This window comes from Coptis chinensis, chromosome 7 (genome assembly GCF_015680905.1).
Source record: "Coptis chinensis isolate HL-2020 chromosome 7, ASM1568090v1, whole genome shotgun sequence".
Lineage (NCBI taxonomy): Eukaryota > Viridiplantae > Streptophyta > Magnoliopsida > Ranunculales > Ranunculaceae > Coptis > Coptis chinensis.
In genome coordinates this window covers 86,736,739-86,755,312 of record NC_141462.1, presented here as the reverse complement: position 1 = coordinate 86,755,312, position 18,574 = coordinate 86,736,739, and the positions used below count along the sequence as shown (strand labels likewise).

General features: G+C 36.9%; 1 protein-coding gene across 4 annotated transcripts; it reads right to left on the bottom strand.

Annotated features, from left to right (window-relative positions):
* Window positions 1–1,085: 1,085 nt before the first annotated feature.
* On the bottom strand, window positions 1,086–16,755 carry ABCG31 (pleiotropic drug resistance 3). Of its 4 annotated transcripts, none has more exons than XM_086575199.1 (24): window positions 16,382–16,755; window positions 16,163–16,283; window positions 15,959–16,047; window positions 15,369–15,453; window positions 13,389–13,551; window positions 13,112–13,188; window positions 12,877–13,021; window positions 11,785–12,086; window positions 11,199–11,480; window positions 8,403–8,719; window positions 8,157–8,317; window positions 7,969–8,072; window positions 5,875–6,031; window positions 5,722–5,781; window positions 5,429–5,559; window positions 5,026–5,352; window positions 4,659–4,949; window positions 4,462–4,545; window positions 4,243–4,376; window positions 3,930–4,157; window positions 3,383–3,554; window positions 3,206–3,293; window positions 1,859–2,025; window positions 1,086–1,771 (listed from the first exon to the last, which is right to left on the bottom strand). In XM_086575199.1, the coding sequence occupies exons 1-24, from the start codon at window positions 16,726–16,728 to the stop codon at window positions 1,505–1,507; spliced, it is 4,299 nt and encodes a 1,432-aa protein (XP_086431325.1). In that variant the 5' UTR covers window positions 16,729–16,755; the 3' UTR covers window positions 1,086–1,504. The 4 variants fall into 4 exon arrangements, with proteins under 4 accessions (XP_086431325.1, XP_086431324.1, XP_086431327.1 ...); XM_086575198.1 differs by having other exon boundaries at window positions 5,719–5,781; window positions 16,382–16,743; XM_086575201.1 differs by lacking the exons at window positions 15,369–15,453; window positions 15,959–16,047; window positions 16,163–16,283; window positions 16,382–16,755 and adding an exon at window positions 14,450–14,470 and having other exon boundaries at window positions 5,719–5,781.
* Between the last annotated feature and the right edge of the window lie 1,819 nt (window positions 16,756–18,574).

The window sequence follows — 18,574 nt, the reverse complement described above, 5'->3', positions numbered from 1 at the left end:
CACACACACACACACAATTAGGATCCCCGCCCCCTCTAGATGGGAAATTAGGGTCTCCTCCCTAAACACACGGTCAACTTGGTTTGACCGTTAACTTTCAAGTTAAACACCTAAAAATAACACAAATGCCCCCACCTAATTAAAATTGAACATTTTCTTTTTTAAAATAATGAGAGCATTTATGTCATTTTCAGTTGTTTGACTTAAAAGTTAATGGTCAAACCCATGACCGTGTGTTTAGGGGGGAAACCCTAATTTCCCATCTAGTGGGGGGAAATTCTAATTGGCTCGTCTAGTGGGGGTAACACTACCCTAAAAAATTTTGGTACATAATAATTCAAAATTTTAATTTATAAAATATTTTTAAAAAAAATACATAAAAATGGTCCCTGTTCATTGAAGGGGTCCGAAAATCTAGTTATCTATCTAACAAAACAGGGAGGAGTGGGAGGACAAATTCCACGTCATAAGGTGAGACGTGGTTGACACACCCTCTAACTATAGCCACTCCTGAATTAAAAAGCTTTTTTGAGTTAAATAATAATTCACAAAAAAGTCAAATTTGACAAAATTTTTATGGGTTGAAAATATTTTTGGGCTCAATTAAAAAATACATAATAAAGGGGTAGGCATCTGAAAATCAGCCAAGGGGTTATAAAAATCCAAATTTGACATGGATAAAATTTGATGTTATTGGGCTTTGGAAATAAAACGGGGAAATCCTAATCGTTTCAGTTTAAAAAAACAATGCATAATCGTTTCAGTTTAAAAATTCAATGCATAACTTTGTAGACTCAAACAGGCATTGTTACACTGAAATCTCGATGGATATTGAATTGAACCGGGGCATGTTGTTGAATTGCCCTTAGTGACTGGCGATGATCCGTCTATGGTAGTCAGTTGATTTTGGGAAGTTCTTCATCATGCAATTTACATAATAATCTGTTATCTTTGGAATTGGGTTCTTGTTGATCCCTGATCCCGTATCTGTTTCAACGATGTTAACATTGATGTATTATATTGCTTTAATGGTGTAAATTTGATCATCTCTATCACATTACAACAATATATTGCCAAACAAAATAAAAGCTCAATTGCACTAATATTAACTGGAAATGATGAAAGTACTCTACTTAAGCAAAAAGAAGTACTGTTTACACAGAGAATAGATGTGAGGAGACAAAATTCACACGAGAAACAGCTACCAAGGGCTACCGTGTAAGTGTGTAACTGTATCTGACGCCTCATAGTATAAAACGGATTGTTGATGGGATCCCTTGCTACATTTCAACACTGTTATACATTGAAAGTTGACAAGCAAATATAAAATCTGAGTTTGGTATTGTACTATCCAAAACTTGAGAATGGGGATTGAGCTATGACATGAAGTCCCTCAAAACAATCACCCCCACACGTCCCCTCCTCTTTGGTAATCCGTCAATTTCTTGTTGCATTTTATGCAAAAGTAATCACCTTCACTGCATTCGGCCCACCAATGCGACCATCATCTTCTCTGGAAGTTCAGTTTCCTGACAGAGATGGCGAATATACCAAAGAAGAAGATGACAAAAGCAGCGAGTACAGCTACACTAACACCAACCATCCCGGGACCAAATCCGAGACTTGTCTCTAGAAACTCCTTTACCGTTCCCTCAAATCCAGGCCCAACAATATGATCTTCGGAATCACCAAGCTGAGAGCTTACAATACCTCGTAAGGTCCATGCCACTGGAGAAATATAATAAAACCAGATCCACCATCCAGGAATACTCTGCAAAAAATGGTAAATATAAAGTAAACTGAAATCTCAAATATTGGATCCATCTGAGGTATAAAGATTCAGGAAATAACTACTTACTGGTTTTGGAAGCAGAAAACCAGAGAGGAGATTCCACAATGAATAAAATGCAGAAGAGATAACAGCAGCCAAGGTAGCATTCGGTGTCAAACCAACCGCCATCATCCCATAGAATGTAAAATAAGTAAATGTGAGGAACATGAAAACAAGGTAGAGCAGAAATTTTCCTGGAAAACAGATCACCTGTTAATGTGTTGCATTTAATATATAATGAATCACAAGGTCTAAGAAAAGGCGCATTTTCATAACATTTCAAGAAGTGACACTGAAATAGTTGCTAATAGTTGATCCAGGGTGAAGTTCTTATGAACTTGCTAAATAAAAGGGACAAAACACAAACAGTTGAGAGAACTTGGAAAATTGTTTCGACTAATAAAATGGTTTGGCAAAGATGAATATGTATTACACAGGGTAAATATTAAGAAACTGAAGTTTGTGGATGTGGAAAATGGGGTAGAATAATGAAATAGGTTTCTGTTGGTAATCCTTGTAGTTTGATATGGTACATATGGTAGAAGTGCAGAACTGCAGTGATTCTCAATGGTAAATATTGTGGAGAGGTTGCCATGATAACATACTGTAAGAATATTTACAGATACAGAGCCACGAAGCTAAGAAGCACAACAACAAAAAAGATTTAATGTACTGGTTACAACACGGATAAGTGATTGGAAAAAAATTTAGGATACAGAGACATGGTAATAATATGTTAGATTTCTACGAGGATTAGTTTCGTTGTGTGCGGGTGGTCCAGGGGGTTTGGGGGCAACGCCCGCGATCCAAATATTTTAGGAAGTTTATATTATTGTGAACTCTTATTTTTCATATATAAACTGAAGTGATACAAGGCCGAAACTAATAAGGCTGTATCCTCTTTTCTCTCCAAACTTCCTCTCCATTAACAACAACACAATTTTACTTAACACAATATACAGTTGCTTATTCTAACACTGTTGCATACTAATAAACATATATAGTTTGGGGATATAAACTTATTATTGCTAATTAGAAGGATTTGCTAATTTGTTATACAGCTGCACTAGTACCTACCATCCCCCAACCATATTGTTAATTTGTTAGAATCGATCTAATCAGCAATTTAGCTTAATTTCTTCAACAGTTCAAACCCCTTTGGCTTCCTTTTTTCTTTTCAAGCAATCCTTTCAATCTTAATTTACTGGATACATTTGATGCCACACAGTGAAAATGATACTAGGGCCACACAAAAATGGAAACAAAGGTGGCGCACTTTTAGTAGCAGTTATATACTTGTATGCAAGTTAAGGGAGACCTTCACTATCTAGAAATTTGTTTTTATGGAAACTGCAAAGTAACAGTAAAGATTACCTATTGTTCTATCAAAGTTGATCATGAAAAATGTGATGAAGCCAAATAGTAATGTCTGCGTAGCGATGTACGGGAGCTCTACAAGACCCTGTAGATTTACACGTAATTCTTTAAGCAGCATTATTCAAGGAAAACTAGCAACATAATAACTTCATCCAATATACCCAAGGCCCTCACCTGAGCAAATGCATAAGGAAAGGCGGAGTAAGTTCCAGCTGCTTTCTCTCTATAGAACACAGTCCTCTCAATAGAGACTACTGGCTGTACCGAAGAAGCATTGCTTACACCGAGAAATAAGCAAGCAGCATAAAGAGCTCCCAAAACCACAGTCAAGTCTTGAGTTGTGCCCCTGCATAACATCGAAACATGTTTGACAGACAGAAACAGTATCTAAATCTCAGCATATAAGCCAATTTTGACATAGAAGCAGCCTCTGTAATACATAAGCCCGGTGACATAATAACCCTTTATAGGATCTGTAATAGGTACTGTGTCTTTTCCCATTCTCGCTTTCATGATTTATAATTTGATATTGTGGAAAAAAGTATATACATACACCATTGCTTAGATATCTAAACATAGCAATACTCAGTTGTAGCCAAACAAGTATGGAAACATTTACACTATTATCTACCATCCTATTTGTTTTCGTCGGTAGCTATTATCTACCATTCAGATGCAAAAAGAGATGAATATATTAAATAAGAAGGAAAAAGAAAATTACCTTCTTGATCCAATCTTCCAAAATACAGAGCCAAGTATTATCGCGCTCAATGTAGTAAAGAACAACCGCACAACATTATAAGATGGGCTTCTCCAATATACAAGATTTTGTTTCCATAAACATGTCTTGAATTGAGTAAGACTACTTTGAGAGTATGTGGACGAGAACTCCAAGGGCATGGAACCAGTAGGTGGGATGCTTAAACGCTTAATCAGAGCTTCAACATCCCTGTAGCAAAATCTCTCAATAAGTTCTAGAAGTAATGACTAGAGAATCCAAAAGTGATAATGAAATAGTAAACTGCTCCTATCACCTGTACTGAGCAGAGTTCACGTAAATTTCTGCAAAGTCTTGACCAATCCTATGCTCAGCAGCTGACGTAGTGACCTCAAGCATCCATGTAGCAGGATTGAAGCCATCAGGAATTGGAGGTATTCCTTCTATTCTCTGTGCAAAAAAAATACGGAGAGCTAAGTGACACGTAATCAGTAACGTAAGTGGTAGAAAAATGTGCTTCAAAATTCGCTAGTACCTGAAAGTAGTTTATCATTTGTTGCGAGTGCACACCAAGCTTCCCTCCATATATGACTCGCCCCCCTCGTTTCATGAGAAGCAACTGCAACCAAACACCACAAGAATAAAACAGTTCAAAATTTATTATGTACATCGCATATAGGCCGTGACATCATTTATTAACCACAATATCACAAACTAAAGATGTTCACTTGCCTCGTCAAATGCTTCAAATATATCTATGCTTGGTTGATGTATGGTACAAACAACTGTTCTTCCAGTGTCAACAGTGTTACGGACAGTTCGCATTACAATAGCGGCGGCTCGAGCATCTAACCCAGACGTGGGCTCATCCATAAAAATAATGGAAGGATTTGCAACAAGCTCCACTGCGATTGTCAAGCGCTTTCGTTGTTCAGTTGATAAGCCACTACTTCCAGGTAAACCAACCAAAGCATGTCTCAGAGAATTTAGCTCTACTAGTCTCATAACTTCTTCAACAAACTCCTACAAAACGGAATTTGGTTAATTGCTATTAAAAGTAAGAAAGCAGTATTCACTATAATCTTGTTGAGCGACTCACAATTCTGCTTTCTTTGCTGACTTCCTTTGGAAGACGTAGCATTGAAGAAAACAGCAGGGACTCCTCAACCGTTACTTGTGGAGAATGTATATCTGTCTGTTCAACGTATCCTGAGATTCTAGCAAAGGTACTTTGCTCTTTCGGGTGGCCTGATATTCTAATATCTCCTTCTACGTATCCACCAGTCTTCCTACCAGCAAGCACATCCATTAAGGTTGTTTTTCCAGCTCCACTTGAACCAACTAATGCAGTCAGAACACCTGGTGAAAATACCCCACTCACACTTGACAAGAGCTGCAATCTCTTTTCTGGAATATCACTCATTTCCTGGAATACTCAAAATAAGGTCTGTCAAAATAAATTTCTCAAAAGATACCAAAGCTGATAAATGGCACAAGTCTACCTTTGGCATGTCAACAAAATAGTTGACATTATGGAATGTCATTGTCAATGGTTGAAATGGAAGAATCATTCCCTTCTTAGCAGCTCCAGTTTCAACCGATGCAGACCTCTGTTCCGGCATCTCACCTTGTACTGCAATTAGCAGGCGACGATAAGTTTAAGTAGTATATAGTTGATAAATCTATATGTAGATAATATACTATTTACGTAATTCATATAAGAAACCAAAAATAACCATGTCTAGTGCGAAAACATCACAGCAATATATTAAAGCAAAGGGCAAGGACTGACCACCTCTGTCGTCAGAATTCTGTTCTGGGGCAAGTGTAATTACCGCTTGAGCCTTTGCCAGAGCTGTTACGAACATCCACAAGGTACGAGGGTGAGAATACAAATACATGAGAGGTAGTAATAAGACATGAGGCATCTCAGTGAACAAAGACTTACGATTGAGGTATGCCAAGGCAAGAGTCACCACACTGTTGAAAACAAATGAATATACTAGTAAAACACCAACCCCAAGCCAGTACCAGTAATCAGCACTGGGAAGTCCATGTAGGTGGAGTACATTGTATCCAACGGTATTGTTTCCCAATTCAGATCTCTGACAAGTGAAAGTTCATAAGATCTGTGAGGATAAATGACCATAAATTTTTCATTCATCTATGTATTTCTGATTTACTGAACTTGTAAGTGTGGACGCTAATGCACATATATTTTTGATTTATTGTTGAATATAACACCAAATAAGCAATGACATATCTACTGAGGGGTTACCATGCAACTGCATGAATAGCAAGGCATCACCACACTAGTTTAGCACCATATCGCACATTTGCCAAATACTTATATGCCATTCCACCTGAACAACCCATGCCAAGAGTGAGATGAGTGACTCACTAAAGGTTACACTCAGCCATAGGTGATAACACAATACATCGTAAGGCAGACCTTATGCAGTAATAGCATCCAGCTAAAGTGTCCAACACTGTGATCCCAGAATACAGCGCTGTAAGCCCAAAATTACTAGTTTCAGAGAAGAACAAGTATAAAGAGTCATCTTCTTCTCAATGTAAGAGCAGCATTTGGAAGTGTCAAAATGATGTTCTACATCTGCTAGCCTAATCATATACTAAGAAAGTGAGTGAGAATCCATCCCAAAACTCCAGTGGAAATGGACATTTAATATGTTCACTTGTCCTTGGGACAGCAGAGAGTATTGTAGTTGATAGTCATCCTGTTTCACTTCCAAACTCTTGTACTGTCCTCGACAAACCTATTTCACTCCAGCGTGTTCAATGACCTGGGGAAGACAATAAAGTACAAACTCACCACAATCCCATTCAAGACAGCCCTCACTCACAATAGACGATTTCCAATCATCTTGCAAATAATCCACGGTACAAGCTTTTGTATTGTGGATTAGATATATAGTGAGTGGGGTGGTACCCACCAAAATGCCATCCTAATATCCAATGCCTAATATGCCTTCCGTCAACGAACTAGCCTCCGAAAGGCCAATAGTTTCTTCCTCGTAGCCCCATCCATGTATTGGATGCGCGTACAACTTGTGCAACCGATCTTAGACTGTCCCATTTAAGAAGGTGAATTTTTAATTACTAACTATCCCTTCCCATAAAAAAAATTCAATGGTACTCTGACTAGCTTCTTCCAACGAACATGGCATAATAGCGATAAAAAGTTATCACTTTTTTTTTATGAGTAGATAGGCTCATAGGCATACTTTGAGGGGTGGTCTAAACTAGATACCCTATATTATGCAACCTTACGTGGAAAAGTAACCTGCATAGTTTCAGCCTAGCTGAACTACAGAGTACATGGGGCCATGGGGGTGATCAAAACTTGAGTGGCCTGGAGGGCCATTAAAACTTCAAGCTACTTGTCTGATGTCTGCCTATAAATAGTGCCAGGCGCCAACACAATCTCACAAAACGCCTCCGCAAGATCTCCATGTCAGAATCCAGGAGCCAGAAAGAACAAGACCTAAGTTATTGAGCCTGTATTGAAATCCGAATAATATTCGAAAAAGTAATTAAAAGTATGGTTCACATGCCTATCTTCTTAACACATTCTAAATAGCACACTTGTGGTAGCTAAATTTCATTTCTGTTCTGGTGTCTAGCACTCTGGCATACTTTCGATTCTGACCTTCTTTCATCCAGGCTGCTTCTTGTTCATTTCCATCAGACTTTAGTACGTATTTAATATAATACAATCCTCCCCTTACGAAATTACTAGTAAGACTAAGGGTATAAAATCCAATAGTTATCCTAGTTATGGCCTTTGCAACGAGGACAGAGAAAATAAATCGTCAGAAGAGGATACAATATGTGACAATAAACTATTCAATGCCTTGGAAAAAGAAAATAATCAGAAATGTCAAACAAAAGTATGTGCCCTGTGGGAGACCACATGTCAGACACGGTGGAGAACCCTTTAGATACAGTTCATGCAATGTAAAAGGTTATTAATAAACAGAAATTTGACCAATTTCGAGTCTGTAAGCTATAGAGGACACACCTCCATCCATCTTGTGGCGGTAAACTCGTTAACTGAAATTGCACGCTGCCCATACGATAACGGAGACAACCAGAAAGCCCAAACCCACCATGGTTTGACCAGTTCTGCAAAGAAGAATTTTCCAGTAATCAAAAACTCTTCATAAATCAGATATCAATATGTCCAGTAAAAAAAGAAGATAAACCAACCTTTTGGAATGATAAAACCTCCCAATAAGAATATAATTAGTAGAGAAGCAGATCCAAAAGTGTTGGCTACAATCATATCGCGTGCAATAGCAGCCATCATCCGGAAAAGGCCCAACGCCATTTGGTGTATAGTGAAGAGTAAGAACATGTAGCGGAAAAACCTAAGAAATTTAGAAACAATTGATGAGTGCAAAGAAATTGGTGCATGGCACCGATAGGTTACTGCAGTTAGAGAACAAACTATACCTCCCAGCACCTGGGGCAAAGCCAACAGTGTAATATACAACACATGACCATACAACAGCTTCAATAACAGAGTAAGGTACTCGCAGCAACCAACTAGGAATAGACCATGCCCAAGCAGGATGAAACAAATTATCTCTTTGCTTGTAGAAGACTGGAAGTCGGGATATCATGATAGGAAGCTCAGAAAATCCATTAAACATCATGTGAACCAGCCCAAAAAACAAGCAAGAAAGATAGAGGTTTCCATTTATCTCATCTGTAGGGTGCAATCTTGTTCTTAAAAACATTGTACAAGTAACAAATCCAACAAATGCAACCTGTAAAACACACAACAACAAAGTTGTTAGGCACACTAGCAAAAAAACTGTATAAGAGAATTTCAGACTGAAAAATGATCAAACTAAATTAGTTAATTTCCCACAAAGAAGTAACCATCACATCCTTTTATATGTTCCATACACGATAGATCAGCTTTAGCAACAATATAAGACTCCTGAAAAAAGGAAACTGGCTTATGACCTTGTTCCGGAGTAACCCCTTTACTTGTATCATGACTCGATTTTCGAGTTATTGAGGTACTGCCATGATGCTCATATTTCATTCACTTGGTTGAATCAAGTATAAACCTGCTAAACACCCTATTCAACTCCAGCTCAGCTCAAACCTGGATGAATTGAATTTTGGCTGAAACTCAAATAGAAACTCCAGTGATACCCAGTCATCATTTAGAGCAAATCTTGGCCTTGACTAGTTGGATTATAGAGTACGGACAATGATAATACCATCATTGTATTTCTCCTCTTTTATGACCATTTATACAAGATTGGATATTTTAGTACTTCCTTATCCACAAAAGACAGGTTTATTCATCATTCCAAACAGCAAGATAATCAACAATGTACTCCATACATTTCGAAAAGACGTGTTGTACTTCAGCACAAGGAAGCAACCCCACCATGACTAGGGAAGTAACTGGGGTGGCTTTTCCATCCCCATGACCCAAATACAAGCCTTTAATAGCACAAGCAGATATACCGACAATTTCCCTTTAGCATGTATTCATATTTAGAAGTAAATGATAAATGGGGAAAACAAGGAATATATAAATTTATTATACTGCTCTCCCTCAATTGGTGCAGATGTGTCAATCAAGCACAGCTCGATCAAACATGCATATTGCAATCAATTCATTGAAAACATCTTCCAAATGATCAACTGATGTCACGAAGGACCAAGAGTTCCCAAATGAATCACCTCTTCATTGCAGTGTATGAATTGTGGCTGTGTTGGTGTAGACTTAGAAGTATTCTCACAAACGGCCTAGGTGGTGCCTAGCCGACTCGCCTAGGCCTAAGACGGTTAAAAAAACGGTGGGCAAATTAGTTGGGCTAGGCGGACCAATCGGCCACTAGGCAATCTAGTCGGGCTCGAATTAATATTTTTGAAAAAGTGATGACTTGTCCAAAAGAAAAGGCCCGAGAAGGATTAGGATTTGAATATGGGTTTTATTGAGATGTTTGTTATAGTCCCACATGGGATGTATGAAGCCTTGCAATATAGTATAAATGTTGTTGGACCTCTCCACTTATTATCACGAATTGGTTTTAATTTTGATGCTCATAATGTTTAAGAAAGGTATCAGAGCAGGCTATTGTGTTTGGCCAAAAGAGCATGTTTACTCCACGTCAACCAAGCGTTTTTGTCCACGTGTTAGGCTCAAGTAATGCCACACATGAGGGGAATGTTGAGATGTTTGTTATAGTCTCACGGGATGTGTAAAGCCTTGTAGTATAGTATAAATGTATTTGTGCCTCTCTCCTTATCACCAATTGGTTTTAAGTCGGATGCTCATAATGTTTAAGAGGTTTAAAAGACTAAAGCCCAATATAAATTACAAGAAAAAAGCCCATTTCAAGGTAAAATATCAAAATAGAGTGTGTTTCACGTTGACCCTCTCAAAATAGATTGTATTCATTACTCCTTCTATCTCGGGCTCTTTGTTTAGCTCGCAAAGTCCCATCTCTTCAACCCTTATTTCATTATTCTAAGAAGTATTTGATCTTGTGTTTAGTATTTGAATTACCGTAAATGTGTGATCGGATCACTAAAAAAAAACAAAAAAATGCCTTGCGTTAGCCCGGTTTACCTAGGAGCTAGGCGCTCTCCCACAGCCCAACTACCGCATAGCACTTTTCAAAACATGGAAACTTAGCAACACTTATAGCAAAGATAACGCCGGTCAATTCAAACCAAAGCACATCTAATAGATACTTTGGAAGAAAAGATTTCATGTAGCCATAGCGCTCATTTGGCTTCAATGCTAAACTTGGAAACTGCCTTATCTAGCCAAATACACGGATCCGAAGATCACCACTATCTAAGCCTTTTGAAACACTGTCAATTGGGTTGGATGAGTAAAGGATGAAGATTTGATAGAACTAACTCATAGAAGTAATCATCTTTTTTTTGGCTGGGTTAGTAATAATCTAGAGATTCACTCATCTTGAGATTAGTGAATCAATGGTTATTCAATAGGCAAGTGGTCAAGTTGAGGATTGAGGGAAAGCAATCGTCTCTTACTCTATTCCTCCTCCAGGCGAAGACTTAAAATTATGAAAGCAGCGCCAAGATGAATAGTTCATGTCAAAACATGCTAAAGATCATTGTGGTGTGTATTTTGGCTGCACACTAGTATGTGTGAATATACAGTCATTCTTTGTGTTCATGTGTCACAATAACAAGTTTTAATTAAATAGATACATATTCCAATATATAGATAGCATAAAGATAACATACTTGGCATGTTCGGAATATATAAAGGAAGCGATTCCTGCTGATTAGTACACATTCTCTGGCGAAACACGTCATGAAAAGCTCCCATTTTGAAACTGCATACTTCGTCTTGAACAGCGCTGAAGGGAGACTTTTTGCTTTGTCAAATGGAACCGAAAGAGTGGACTCTACAGACCTTCCATATTTAGAGTGTCTGAACGCACTTTTGATTTCTGGAACAGGAATGAAAACGTATGGCTTTGAGGGATCGGCCCAATACTGTGCTTGATCTTTTCTGGATGTCACCTGGAAATTAATTAGATTAAAATTCAGTAAAGGCATGGTTTGGTTACATGGTGAAATAATAATATAATGACTATTAGAGAAAGAAACTTCTGCTACAAGTTCATAAAACACTGCTAGACCTATACTGTAACCATCCATTGCATGCCATTCTCCCTCCTTTTTATTCTATTTTGTTTTTATCTTTTATTATTTTCGGCACACACAGGTATACACTTAACTTCCATAGCAGCAATAGCATTGATAATCCCCCTGGTTATGTGCAATTATGACAGTCGGCTACAGACATGAAAAGGAAATCCAGTACCTCTTGAAGAAAATCTGCAACACCTTTTCGTGGAGGCAACCGGAAACCTAATGATTCAAAAAATTCCACTACTTGTTCCCGAGGACCTTGATAAACAATGTCACCGTCCGATAAAAGTATTAGGTCATCAAACAAGTCAAATGTCTCCGGTGCAGGCTGAAGAAGAGCCATCAGTACAGTGCCCTCCATTAGGTGCACAAAATTCCGTGTGCATTTCACAATTTGATATGTTGTAGAGCTATCAAGTCCAGTAGATATTTCATCCATGAATAAGGTTTTCCTTGGCCCAACAATTACTTCTCCTGAGTTTTAAGACAACTGTAAGTATCAGTATTAAGTTACATCCAGTATTTCAATTGACGATTATAAAATGGGCCAAGTAATAGTCCATATACAGAAACATTATATATGTATATGCAGTAAAAAGGACTGTTGCGAATACAAATATAATATAGATAAAATCGATTTGCATAGTTTGTGTCGTAGTACCAACAACAATTGCTATTCCATGTGTTTCAACAGTAGGAATGTTCTACAAGGATACTCAAAATAAATAAAACAGCGGCCTCATTTAATTAGTTCAACCTTAATAGTTAATACAAACTACAGAACTAATTCACAACTATAGCTGTGGATTACATCCTTCAGCATTCCGACCATAAAGAAACACCAAGAACTGCACAACTAGCATTATATGACATCACACTATAGAAAAGCCTTCAGCAGAATTGCACAACATGGTTTGGAAGGTTAAAGTATTCAGAACAGATAGGCTAATTGTTGTTTATTCCACAATGCTGGCCAACATGCAGATCGGGCCAAATGCATTGTAGTTCACTATAAGCAGACAGCAGACAAGCTATGAAACTCATGAACTTTTTTCACTTCAAGGAGAGAATATTTGGAAGTGTTCGTCCAAGATTCAGCTGTCCGCTTGTTAAAATCTTGAGATAATAAAACAAAGGTGGTAGATGTGTTTGATACTATAAACTATCTGGAATTAGCTTAGAGACAAATATCAGATAATTAATGGTGTCCTCTCAAAACTTTTGCATGTATGTGTTACCAATAAAACGACGCAAGCTTCATTACCTGTAGTAACTCTCTTTCTTTGACCACCTGACACACCTCTAAGCATATCGTTGCCAACTATGGTTTCAGCACATACATCAAGTCCTAGCACTTTCAAGATGTAATCTGTTGCAAGACTGTGCGTTGTACCGCCCACTGAAGATGCCTGTCCACCAAAATATGATTCAGAAAGTGAAGATAGCAATACTGGACTAATATAACAATTCGCCAAAAAGGTAGAGCTGTGTGTGATTACCTTCATAAATGCATCAATTTCGGGATTTGGACGTATGTTCTTTTCCTTCTCTAGTCTGACAAGATCTTTCAAATATCCTGGTTTTGCAGTAAAATATAAGGAACAATGTTGAATACTGCAGTATTTACATCGTGAATTTCATGAAACAATATTAAATACCACGGTTTTTACATCGTGAATTTCATAAAACGATTTTGAATACAGTTTTTACACCGTGAATTTCATGTTGTTTGTTTACTCCAATTGAAAATTCTAGAAACAAAGAGGACTAGCAAACCTGCAAATCCATCACTTGCTCCTTGAAATCTTGCAGCGAAATCTAGAGTTTCCCGAACAGTTAGCTCAGCAATATGATTATCTGTTTGGCTTATGTATGCCGACGTCCTTTGTACACAAAACTCACCAAGGGAATGGCCATTGTATGTAATATTCCCACTTTCCTGAAAGCAAAATAGGAAAAGAATTTCAGCAATACCAAACACCTAAATACAGAGTTTCTAAACCTGATCATAATGTTACATGATAATTAACATCCATGAGAAGTAATCGAAGAAAGATCTTGCTGATATGTGTGGGAACCACAGGCCTAAATTCAAATGTCATCTAACCTTTGCAAGTTTGCATCTACTATAGAGAAACCTTCTGTGTACTGTTGTTAAAAAAAGTCGAAGGGGTACCGCCATCACTATTAGATGATCCTTATAAGTGTAACCTTCTGTATTCAGATGTTTCATTAAAACTATTAATGCCATAATTAGGTTTTCTAGCTTCTCAATAATTGGATATATATCATAAGGTAAACTAGCACTGAGATTTTTGGCATCACTTGTGTCATCTTTAGATAGAGAGAGTAGCACTGAGATTTGTTATCACTTGTACGGTTGTACCATCTTATATATCATAATAAATAAAACCAGCTTCACGAATACATATCACAATTGACCATAAACGGAGACCAGATCCTTCCCATGTTCGTGGCTAATTACTAGACAAGACAGAGTTCAAAAAAGACTAATCAACAGTGTGTCTAAAGTCTAGACAATGAGAACTGGCAGAACCACATACAATCAAATATGGTCCAGTGTACATAAAATAGCAACTAAGTATATGTTTCTTCAATGGAGTGCAAGATTGACACCCATGGAAAAAAATAAAATAGAAAAATAGAAAAATGTAAAAAGAACAAAAGATTCAGAATCTTTAGGATCAATTCTCCACTGTAACTCCACATTCTGGTGTACAGTTAAATGCTCCCAGTATGCACCCAACCCCCAAGTCCAAACACGCAGACAAACAGCCACCTCTAATCTCATGGGAAAAAATTAAATAATAAATAACCTTCATGAGATTTGTCCTTGCTATTGCCAACTCCACCACACCAGGAACCTCAGGCTAGACTCTATCCACCTTAATTTAATCTAGCATACGGAGAATTGAAAAACTATAGAAATTCAAATAACTTAATCGAAATAAAATAATCAGAGCACTTCAGATAGTACAAATATGCATGCTATACGTAGTGACCATGTGCTCAACAACAAATAACTGAAATATCTAAGGAAATGCAATATATCTTGAAAGATTGAAATTCGGAAGTCGGAACTAAAGAGTGGACATCACCTTAGCCCTTTAAGCCAAAAAAGAAAAAAAACTCCAGCATTGATTTGCATTGATCTTATTATGCACTCAGCACTCTCCATGAAAATAAAGCTCGGAGCCCAACAAAAAGTTTAAGTTTAAGTTCAATTTGATGAATTTGTTAAAACCCCTGGCACAATATGTGCCCAGCTTAGAGTTCTTCCAGTGAAGTTAGAAGATGCTGATTGAAGCTCACTCACTAATATATTGACACTGACTGAATAGGCCCCACTTTTTTCTGTGGTCAATTAGTCAAGTTGCACCCACCCGTGAACAGTTTGAGGACTCAGACGGTCAGACCTTAGAAAATGAAGAGGTCGTATACTCTCGAACTCATTATACAAAGTTGATACAGTAATTCATCCTTGAAGACAAACAAAAGAGATTAAGCTAATAACTCAAACAAAGTAGACGGCCACGACTGTCTTGGTTTAATTAAGCATAACTGCGTTGAATTTTTCTCACCTTAATAGTAAATCATTCAAGTTATATTTGCCGTTCAAATGATCATTCGACCCTACCTTGTTCAAAGACTAAAGTTCTTATAGTGTTGAACCACATTTTCACACAGTTATAGAGAGAGCATCATGTCCAGTACTGAACGAACTAATACACTAACCTTTAAGTTCCCATCAAGCCTTCCTGAAAGTGCTTTAAGTAGGGTGGATTTACCAGAACCTGGAGGCCCCAGAAGCAAAGTCATCCTAGCAATAGAGAAAATAATATGTGTATAAAATTAGACACAAAGTGATAGCCATGCTATCCAATGCAGTAGAAAGATAACTGATAAGAAATAAAAACAGCAAACATGCATGTAATTAGACTTAATTAGTGTGTACTAAACAAAAGTGTAGCATCTTTAATATTTAGTATTAGACACCTATTACTTAGTCAATAATACAAAAATGGTTTAAAACTGAAGGCATTTGTAACCTGCGTTTATTTCCAAATTAATCCCCCTAGAAACATTTCATTATTCCAGTGATTATTTACTTCAATTCCATACAAAGAACCACATCCATTAAGCCTAATAACAACTGAGATGTGATAGCTAGAATAGTAGAATCAAACAATTATTATAGTCGTCAATAATGTTAACGTAATATTATAATGTAATTATTAAGTCCTCAAGAAGGTTAGACAACAATTTTATCCAAAACTGCGCGGTTTCCGCAACTCTTGGCAATACTACTGAGCTAAAAAAATTACCTTCCAGGTTTAACGAAACCACTGGCACTATTCAAGATATTAAGTGAATGCAATTTAGGCCGAAATATCCTCAAACCAGTTAAAACTTTCTGCAACAATCAATAAAAACGACATCATATATAAGTATATACTATGAAAAACAATTCGTCAAACACATAAAAAAAAACTAGGTTCATTAATAATATATGAATTACGACTATATACCTCTAACATATCACGACTATAATTCACTAACGTAGGCAATGCTCTGCTCCCCGTTTGAACATCAGCACTAATCTTCAGATCCTCAAACCTCACTTCCACTTTCGGTACTTCTAATCCAACTCTGTTGACAAAAATAAACTTTTTTAAGTCAAAAAAAAAAAAAAAAGATTCACGTGCATGCATGAAAAAAGATTAGATCGTGATTCGATAAAAGATTACCTATCGAGACGTTCTTTGATAGCAGATAAAAGCTTGAAATTATCTTGTTCATTAGTATCTAAAGCTTTCATAACAACTTTTTCACGCTTAATCCGATCAAGTTTTCTCACATCAATAGTTTCCGCTGATTGATTAGTGTTATTATTAATATTTCGATTTCCATCTCCTTGATCATCAGATTCTGTTCTCAAGATTGCAAAATTTGATCTTTTTCTAGTTGGTAATCTTTCAATCGCTGCCCATAATAATTCTCCTTCATCTTCTTCCACTGTTTCTGCATTCGATGGTCTTGCAAACGAGTCTCTTCCTCCTTCTACTCGTGTCTCCAATCCACTTGCAGCAGCCATTATTACTAAATCTCTCTCTAGTTTTTTTATATGAAGAAATTTGAGAAGAGAGAAGAAATTTGAGGAAGCACAAAAATATGGGAGAGAGAAAGAAGGAGTTTTGATTTGTAAAGTGTAAACTCCCGCTTTTATAGTCGAACGAGTTTTTGTTTGTTTTGACTGGGTCCCACTACATGTTTTTTCATCTAGAATCATATATTCATATTATTTCTGTTTTAATGACGTCATCGGACAGTTGTTTCTAGAAACCTAGTTGTTTTTAACACCATGCCCAGCGAAGGTTTTTGTTTTAGTCAAAGCTCTAAATATGGATATTACTACTAATCAGAAGATTAATAATGGCACTTTAATACTTTATTTCATTTTGTGAAAATATGGATTTATCAAATTTAAGTCGAGTGCGTGTTTGAGTTTAGTTATTGGAAATGAAATACAAAGTGTTGGGAATTAAGATACTAACATCGGCAGTTGATTACTATTTTACTACTACCACAAAAGGTTGGAGACAACTCAAGTAATTGACTTTTTCATTCCCTGACAACTCAAGTTTTGAAGAAATATTGGGCTTAACATAACGTAAACATGTCACATTTGCTGGTGATTTATCAGTAGATCAAGTGTCTGCAACCAATAGAGTTACTCGTTGGGGGGGTTGTACCTTATAGACATGAATTTGGTCACAAAGCTCTGAAATATCAATATGTTCATCTACTTCCAAATGTTGGAAGAACTTGAGAAGGAGTCAAATAAAAGCAACTCAGGCGGATCATTGTGAAATTGGACTCGACTCATTAACAAAACTCAAACTGAAATTTTTAGGCATGTCTCGCTTAAAGCCCAAAATGAAACTCAGATTGAGCCACCTAAAGCCCAAATGAAAACTCCGTGGAATTCATGTTCTTCATGTGATTTTGTATTTTATTTTCAAAAAATTTGCACGGGAATAAACATTGCATCCCTCATTGTACAATGTATGTACAATGAGCCAATTCACATCAAAAATCTTGCACGGGAATATTGCAGTAGCCGAGCCAGGAAATTGAGTAAGGTCAATATTCACATCAAAATGAAAAACAATATAATCAACTTAAACATGTCCCACCTAGCACCAAAGAGCAAAAATCTGATAACATTGAACATGGTTTTCCAACTAGACGTAATTGAAAGAGAAGAAATTGCAGTCATATAAAGAGATAAGCCAGTCTACTCAATTCCAATAAGCTGCAAATATTGAGAACTTTTGAGGAAACTATGGTAACAATGACAACCCTACACATTGAAACTAATACCAAGATTTATTAAGCAAAATCTCTAAAATGGTACAACAGAACATAATGCTATTACTTCATAATAAATATAACCAGTGATTCAAAATTTATTCCCATCAAATCAAAACTTAGTAACACAATAGTTAGTAATTTATAATGCGGCAAAAATTCGATACGGAAAATATTTGAATAAAATTTGAGCTTCGATAAGAATTCATTTTTTCAATTCGGATTAAGAAAAAAGAAACGGCAAAAGTTCAGTTTGTAAGTAATTCGAATATAATACGAAACTAAAATTAAAAAATACAATAAAATTTGATAGCATACTCAGCAAATTTATAGTGAAAATATGATAAATTCGCGAGGGTTTGCTCTCCAATAGTCACTAGTTCGATTCCCCTCAAGGCCATTGGCGAGGCAGTACCCTGTTTAATTTCCAACCAGAGCCCCGAGATAAGTCGAGGTGCGCGAAAGCTGGCCCGGACACCCGGTTAGCAAAAAAAACACGATAAATTCGCGAATAATTAATTCGCAAATTATTCGCCGAATTACTAACTATGAAATCAATACGGGGGCTA